General features: G+C 34.2%; 1 protein-coding gene across 2 annotated transcripts; it reads right to left on the bottom strand.

Annotated features, from left to right (window-relative positions):
* On the bottom strand, positions 1 to 7,737 carry LOC141713174 (uncharacterized). 2 transcript variants are annotated; one of them, XM_074516466.1, is made up of 15 exons: positions 7,564 to 7,737; positions 6,625 to 6,652; positions 6,411 to 6,522; positions 6,231 to 6,338; positions 3,672 to 3,776; positions 3,160 to 3,243; positions 2,967 to 3,082; positions 2,742 to 2,843; positions 2,545 to 2,658; positions 2,386 to 2,442; positions 1,614 to 1,680; positions 1,457 to 1,510; positions 1,153 to 1,227; positions 842 to 877; positions 1 to 627 (listed from the first exon to the last, which is right to left on the bottom strand). In XM_074516466.1, the coding sequence occupies exons 2-15, from the start codon at positions 6,639 to 6,641 to the stop codon at positions 535 to 537; spliced, it is 1,140 nt and encodes a 379-aa protein (XP_074372567.1). In that variant the 5' UTR covers positions 6,642 to 6,652; positions 7,564 to 7,737; the 3' UTR covers positions 1 to 534. The 2 variants fall into 2 exon arrangements, with proteins under 2 accessions (XP_074372567.1, XP_074372566.1); XM_074516465.1 differs by having other exon boundaries at positions 6,625 to 6,694; positions 7,564 to 7,736.
* Positions 7,738 to 8,318: the final 581 nt, after the last annotated feature.

Genomic DNA, 8,318 nt, shown 5'->3' with positions numbered 1-8,318 from the left:
GACCAGAATGAAATTTTTTGAATAAAAATCAAGGTGAAACAAGTGTACAAGAAGAGTTGATTGAACCAAATATTACACACATACATTAGGAAGGAAAAGAAAAGGGTTAATTATAAATTAAGAAAAAATACAAAAACTGGTGGAACCCTATATACTTGGATCTTGTTTCAACTATTTGTCAGTCATCATATGCTGGAGCATTAACTGAAATTTGTCCAGAATACAACCACCAAATATTTTGCAGAACACTGATGTGGCACACAGCTGCAAACATGCAAAAATGCCGAATATAGTACAGAAGTTGAACCTCTGAATTCAACAACAATATGCACAAACAGCCAACATTTTCTAGACAGTTCTTATAGTACATAGAATGTGTGTAAACACCTTTTACTCTAATATATATAACTTTCCTGGTTCTGGGAGGAGAGGGCTGTAAACTACTGAAACACCCTTTGCGTACCTCGAATGGAAATATGGGTTAATGAGCAACGAAAATGTACAAAGGTCAAGTTGCTGGACATGTACAATGCATTAATCCTTCTTCTTTTGCATAAAATATGCCTGGTCTGCATTTGCAAGGCGATCTTGAAATAGAGCCCACTCGCTTCTGCATCTCTGTTTCACCTGTGAAGATAATACAAGGCGTTTCAAGCTACCTAAAGCTAAACTCTCGGTTCAAATACCTTACAGTGGTAATATACCAAATTTTAATTTTCACATTAGTTAAAATAAGAGACAATGAACAAAGTTGAAAATATTCAAGTTCCAAAATGCATGACCATACATGACTGCATAATCCGAGCAAAGATTTTAATAGAAGGAACAGATGAGTACATACCCCTTGCCATGGAGCTTTACCATCCTCGGACACACCCTAATAACATAATAAATATAAAGTACAGTGAGAAGCTGACTCATGAAGCATTTATTAACAGATAAGAAGTAAGCAAAACAAATTCTTGGAATGTAACGTAGTGACATAAAAACACACTTCTTAACAATAAACAAGTCAAATATACGTGCATAACAAATAAGTACGTAAGATCACATTTAAACTTCCCATCTCGTTAGATACCAATATATGACTTGGGACAGGAAGGCATTGTGGAAAAGCATACAAAAGACAGTAGTCTCAAAATTATGTCTCACCTGATTCCCAAGGGATGGAATTACTTGATGAATAATCCACTGTGAATCAACAACACCAATCTTTTCATGTGCAGGCTGTAGAAATAGTATACAAACAGAGTAAAAGAGGTGTGATTATAAAAAGTGTCAATGATCTTGCAAAACCAAACTTTTTAACATAACCTAGTCAAAACTGGATCAATCATTTGACAACTGAAGGATGATAATAACAAAAATGCTATATACATTTTATAGGTGAAAACTCATGCTGAAAATGATAAAGTTCAAGAACTTGGAAATTTTGGGAACGGTAATATACACTAACCTCCACGCATCTTCTGAGGGCAAAATCTAAACCCCAACCATGTACCAAATCATTCTACAAAGATATATTGACCTCCAATGAGAACATAGATGTCTAAGAAGGTACAATTTACAAAATAAATATGTAAAATCAACATACATTGATGGAAATAGCATACCTGAATCATATGCCAGACACACCGCCAAGCTTGTCGAGAAAATACTGGTGCCATGATCTCCACAAATCTGTATAAAAACATAAATAGACATAAATTAGTTGCAAGCCAAAGTGAATCCTGAGTATTTACTTTTTGTGAACATTTGCTACAGCATTCCTTTCCTGCTTTAAGTTTCAGACGTTATTCTTTTCTTAACGAAAATATGGATCATGGTATATTTAATAATTGTTCGCTGCAGATATTTGCAGGGTAGAAATGACACTCCCAAAGAAAAGGACTACCAAAATATATTATCGAAATTGACATCAAACTCGATTCAGGAAGATCTGGTTCTTGAGATAGTAAGAAGTATAAAACATCCTTTGTTTGAGTTGATTACTTGATACAGTAAGAGCTACAATCGGATTGGGAGAAAAATTGAAGACAAAAATGAAACAAGAAAGAAAGAAAGAAAGAAATTCAAACATTTAACCCCAAGTGGGTTTAAATATAATGTCTGCTTTAAACTAATAAGCAGTGTGGACCTTCACTCTAAATCTAATAGAACCAAACAAGGGGATGCAACATAGCTATCTGTTGTTGCAGTACTACATACTGCCTGAATTAAGTATTAAATGTGGTGAATATATTAAAAAGGCTCAGATAATTGGCTGCTTATAGATGGTTTTGTCAAATTAAGTAATTATGATTAAATTGATAGATCTCTTTCAAAAGGCAATAACACATCTAATCCAAATATGTAGGGAGGGAGAGGGAGGGAAGAGGGGCTTACGCAGCACATGGAGGCAAATGTGGATCACTACACCAGCCCGGCCGTTCTTCCGTATTCCTGATCATACAAGAATTATAAAACTGTGTGCATATACTACCATCTCCAACAAAAGAATAATAACAATATAATAGCATATAAAAGACAGGGGTATAAACGAACTTGTGAACTTCTCGGTCGCCTCTCCTCTTTGTCATTTGCCATGTTAGTCCATTATTGGGTTCAAGACCTGGTTGAGATATCTCCAGACCATGTTTCTTTACCAGTTCGATAAACCTGCAGATTGTCTGCTTTATAGATTTTCTAGATTCTAGCAGAAATAATGACTGAAAATCACACATCAAAGGAGAGGAAAATACTTGTCTCCATTGAAATGCTCAACACCAAGATCTTCATCCCATATGAAAATGTAATCATAGGCTGCTACAACATCAGGATGTAGAAATCTCTTTGCATACCACCTTTATAAGTTTAAAGGGAGGAGAGACTCAAATATTAGTTTTATTCTTCAACATATCCACCTTACCTTTAGGTAAATCATCTATAAGAACTCTGGAACATATTTGAAACTACAAAAACCTTACCATTTTGTTTGTTTCCTAGTGCTGACATGAACAGCACGCTTTGACCATTCAAACTGATCCCATTCACTAGTTCGACCGTCATAGTGGAAAAGCAAAATCTGAAAATCCTCAGAGAACTACAGAAAGCAAATGACACAATGAATCAATACCAACGTAATTTTATATAATGCAACGACTTAGTAGGATGTATTACCTTTTTGACTGCTGCGTCGATGTTGTTTCTTTGATCAAATCCTACTGTAAAAGTTACTAGGTACTTTGGCTTCTTTTTTATATCCTGAAACAAATTTGCTGTCATGTAATTGCAAAATCTATGGAAAGTTGGTCCAGATAACAACTAAGACAGTAGCCATATAAATATGTAAACAGTAAAAAATGAAAGACGGCAAAAGGCATGGACAATAATCAGCATATTCAACACTGTTGGACATCAGTGTTTTGTCTCCTTAAATCAACTTCACAATCAAGCATATAACCACAAAGAAGTAAATCAAAATAATGTGCAACAGTTCAAAGACCTCAAGAAAAATCCCAACGCACCAAGCCAACTAACTCATACACTACCAAGAGATATACCAATACAGGAAGATAGAATTTGGTTACAATGGAAAGCTAACACGTATTACTGCACCAAACAACAGATCATCGACAATTAAAGGTAACACGGCTACACTACTTTCCTTGGAAATAAGTACAAAGGCATACCTCGCTCGGATCACCCCATAATCTTCTCAACATGTAATCTGTCTCGGGCACTACTATTCCCGGAGGTAACGTCTCAGCACCGCGGGGATTGGATGGAACAAATATCTGGCAAGACAAAACTTCAAGCATAAACTAACAGAAGATCGTAAAAGCTTTTGCTCATATAATTGACTAGTGCAGATCCCATGATTCATCAATGAAAGGAGCAAAACGAAAAATATTGAGCTTTACACAAGTAAAAACTATTTAGGAAAATAAAAGTATAATACGATATTGCACTTATCAAGTACCAACACTTATACAGACTAATTACTTAATAGCTGTGACCTGTTTAATTTGTTAATTATGAACCACCAACTTCTTAGATGTAAGTCAGAACTTCGTAAATACAAAGATTTGATGGTCTAAAAAGATTAATGTCTTTTGATTCCGCTAGTCCTTCCCCATGACAGGCTCCCTCCCGGACCTTCAAACTCCGACTTAAATTAAGAAAATTAAAAATAGTTCACATAGGCTATCAGTATTATTTTTCTTTAATTTGTGTTAAACAAGGGATGCTTCTGGTTTGCACCTACACCCGAAGAGATTCCATGCTTTTCCGTGGTTCATGAGTGTAGCAACGGCAGGGCCTTCCAAGGTAAATATCTTTCGCCATCTAAAGTATGACCTCCACCATCGTTCTCACTTCACTGCACAAAACATAATTCTAACCTCGGCAGTCTTGAGTTAAAGTCCTCCCGGGTGTCACTAGTTGAGACATGCCTTTTCCTCTTTTGCTCTAAGTAGGTCCATTAATGACATTAGTGGTACCAGTGCACGTCATAAACAATGAGGACTGCAAGTCCCATAGTTGTTAAGACGTCGCCTAGGCGGTAAAAAATGGGTAGGCGTCCGATCCTTCTTCATTTTCAGTGGCTAGGCGATGCATAGGGGCGCCTAGGCGGCTAGAAGACGTCTAAATCCGTCCAAATCTGCCTAAGTCGGTCTTATATTAATATGGACTAGCCAAGTATATCTTTGACCAAGTCCAACCCAGTATCCTTTTATATGGGCCAGCCCATATTCAAGTTATAAACACGACTAGCTACCTACAGCTGTCACACTTAACCCTAATTAACCAGAAAGACACAGACAAGCATCTCCTGGCAGCGATTTATTGAGTAATATTCTTATTTTTCTTCTTATCTGTTAGATACATACATACATATATATATACGTGTATGCATATGTATTATATGTATGCACAAACTACAAACATAAAACATATATCATTGGGTATAACATTTACGTATGTACTTTGATATGTAATTATAGTATTTATTCTTTGGTAGTGTATGTAATGGGTAAATCTATATTTATTATAACATATAAATGTATGTATATATTAAATATGCCCAATATATATAGTGAAACGTATAATCCACCTAATGACCGTCTAGGAGGGCGCCTAACCGTCTAGGAGGTTAGGTGGTACAGGGTCGTCTTGCCTCGTCTTTACGTCTTTACAAGTATGGCAAGTCCTCCAGCACCTTTCACAATCTTATATTATGCCTAAACAAAGGTTTGAAATATCATCTTCCTTTTATTGGATGTTTTATAGAAGTGCATCTCCTCTGCTCTAAGTACTTAAAGAAAGATAAATTATCACAAAATATAATACCAGCAGGACCCGGTACAAGGTTTCTAAACCAACAAATTCTGCTTCCAGTATTTGCTCCTTTTTCCAAAAAGCAGATCAAGCTGGTATAGTAAAATAGATAATTTCCGTCTTACTCTCCGATGCCGGGACTCTCCCTTTTTGTCCTCATACCCATGTCCCCCGGATATGGCTTGGGTGTCGGAGAGAAATCTGAGTCGGGTCCTTTCTAGAACGAAATACTTTACCTTGCATCATCCCATTTCAAAATGATATAAAAGGTCTCTCGCAACTTAATTATAAAGAACAAGGCGAACTGATGACTTGTTACTATGTCATTCTTTTAATATTATTTTAAAAATTAACGCATATAATTAAAGAGTATATGATTCATGTGTAGTAGACAATACACTTTTTCTACATATGTACAATAAATTATTCTACATAAAGTTTTACTTCTGTTAAGCTTTCATGCCGCGTTCCCGCACTCGTGTCCAATTTCAGACCCACATCCAAAAAAAGTTAATATTTTAAAACTAAGAATCTGACTCTTGGGACTGCACCTGACACAAGTCCGGGGTAACACGGATCTTACTTTCCCCTATTTGATAGTTTTTAGTGTCGGCGTAATAATAAGACAAAGGTGATAGACTAACAGTACATCATATTCAAGTACTTATATAAAATGATATACCACATTAACAGTACGTAACCTAGTGGATATAGGGTTCTTCATAATTCATATCCATTTATCATTTTTACCAATTAATTAGGTCGTCTCTATGATGAGTTGATAGATGTAAATAGCTTTCAGATACCTGAGCATTAAAAGAAGACAACCATATTTGTATTTTTTTCCCCATAGCCATAACACTAAAAACTGTTAGACTATTCACTGCCTGTTTTAGGCAAGAGATTAATACCTTAGGTATCGTAGGTGTGTTGCCAGACCCCAGATTTTCGGGAAAACTTCGATCAGCAGGTTTGAGATCATCATTGTGAGACGACATAAGGCTTGAAGCTAAGTTAATCTGAAAAGATTTGACAGTAATGAATAATGATTGTATAAAATGGAAGTAATGCCCATAGCTGAGAGAACTTACCTTCGATAGGTAAACTGACGGAAATGTAATACCAATAAAATAACCAAACACCATTCCCACTATTGTTGTTAAAATTAGTCTGACACTATCATTGGATTTTTTGAAACCGCCGCTGGAAAGAAGAAAAACAAATCAAGCAAGTCAGCATAACTAGAACCCAAGTTACAAAACTTACACTTGCCACTCGTATCAATAAAAAACTAAATCATCACACCTGCGGTAGTTTCCCATTTCTGGTAAAGCTGCCCAGTTCAAATGGCTCGGTCCAAAACAAAAACCAATTCCTTCAGAATATTTAATAAAAGCACAAACTCAATGCAGTATTAAAAGCATATGATACAGTTTACAAAATTTAAAAAAAAACTGCAAAATAAATCAACAGATAACGTAAACAAAACAATTGAAGAATTTTTTTCATATAATCTATAAAGGGGCCAGCGACTTTTTTAACTTACGCAGACTTTAGGTAAAGAATGACAATTGGCCAAAAGTTCTTGCACATACAGCAACAAACAAGCCTCATTTTTATTTTAAAAAAATCATCTTTATAGGTCTATTAGCGGAATGCAAATAAAGTTCAATTATACATTATCAATTTGTTTAAAGCAGAAAATCGACATTCAAACATCACACACAGGAAGTCCATTACCAAATCTTAAAACATACACCTAAATATAAATACTCCTATACATAAACGACAACAAAATACAATCTAAAATTATAGTCAAATTCAAATAAAAGAATTTATATTTTACATAGCTCTATCAATTAGTATAGTACTGTGTCAAAGTCAGGGCCTTTACAGTAACACCAAACCTCAAGGTCCGCATACACCCTACCCTCCTCACACCACGCTCTTAACCAACCCGAAACACTTGTACTATGCTTAGTTCAGTTTAATCCAATAATGCAAACAATGCAACCCATTTTAACAAATCCCAAGATTTCACACAGTCTTTACATACTCATCAATCTCATTAAACATGAATGAAAGTGCTCAAACAACAACCTAAAGCACAGATTTTTATCCAATTTAACACAAGAATAAACTAAAACAAAAACAACCCACAAGCACAAATCAAATCTAGTACACTTTCAAACAAACAAACCATCAAAAAAAGCAAGAAAAATAAAATTAGGGTTATGAACATACACAAATTATACAAGTGGGTTGTGATTATATGTGTGTGTATGTTGTTGAGATCGGCAAAAATGAATAAATGAATATTGTAAGTATATTTGTGTTTTTGGTCGGAGCTGAAACTGAAAACAAATCAAATGAAATCGAATGGGGGATGTTTTGATTCTTGTTTTTTTAACAGTGTTGTTATTATTACCACTACCTTTTTGCTTTTTTAATAAAGATACAACTGTCTCGCCCATGTTTTTGAATTATGGTAATCAATACTGTATTGTTTATCTTTTGAAAATTTCTTCAATTTTTAATTTTTTTTCACGAAGTTTGTAATTTTTATAATATAAACGGTTATCTTCTAGTTTTATTTAATTTATTTATTACAGTTATTTAGATCCCGTTTATTTTGAAATATAAAATTTATATTATAGTGTAACGTTAAATCTCAGTATTTTAATTTAGTTTTCTTTTTCTCACATTTTAACTAATTAAAAGTCTCTTAACTCTTATTTTAACATTTTTTTTACGTTTTTAGTAGTCAATATTTTAATGATTTGTACAACAAAACTGAGTAAATATTTTTTTAATTAAATACTTTTTAAAAAAATTCAGTAAATATTACATAACATATAGATTCTTTAAAGTATGAGAATATTTTTATCAATCTTGTTCCTGCTTAAACTTTGCATTAGATTAGATTGGTACACAGTATGTGAATAGATTTAGCATATAGAAAAACTTGGTTGATTTTTATTACTTTACATAAGTTATTT

The sequence above is a fragment of the Apium graveolens genome, chromosome 3, assembly GCF_009905375.1.
Source record: "Apium graveolens cultivar Ventura chromosome 3, ASM990537v1, whole genome shotgun sequence".
Lineage (NCBI taxonomy): Eukaryota > Viridiplantae > Streptophyta > Magnoliopsida > Apiales > Apiaceae > Apium > Apium graveolens.
This window is presented reverse-complemented; position numbering and strand designations above follow the sequence as displayed.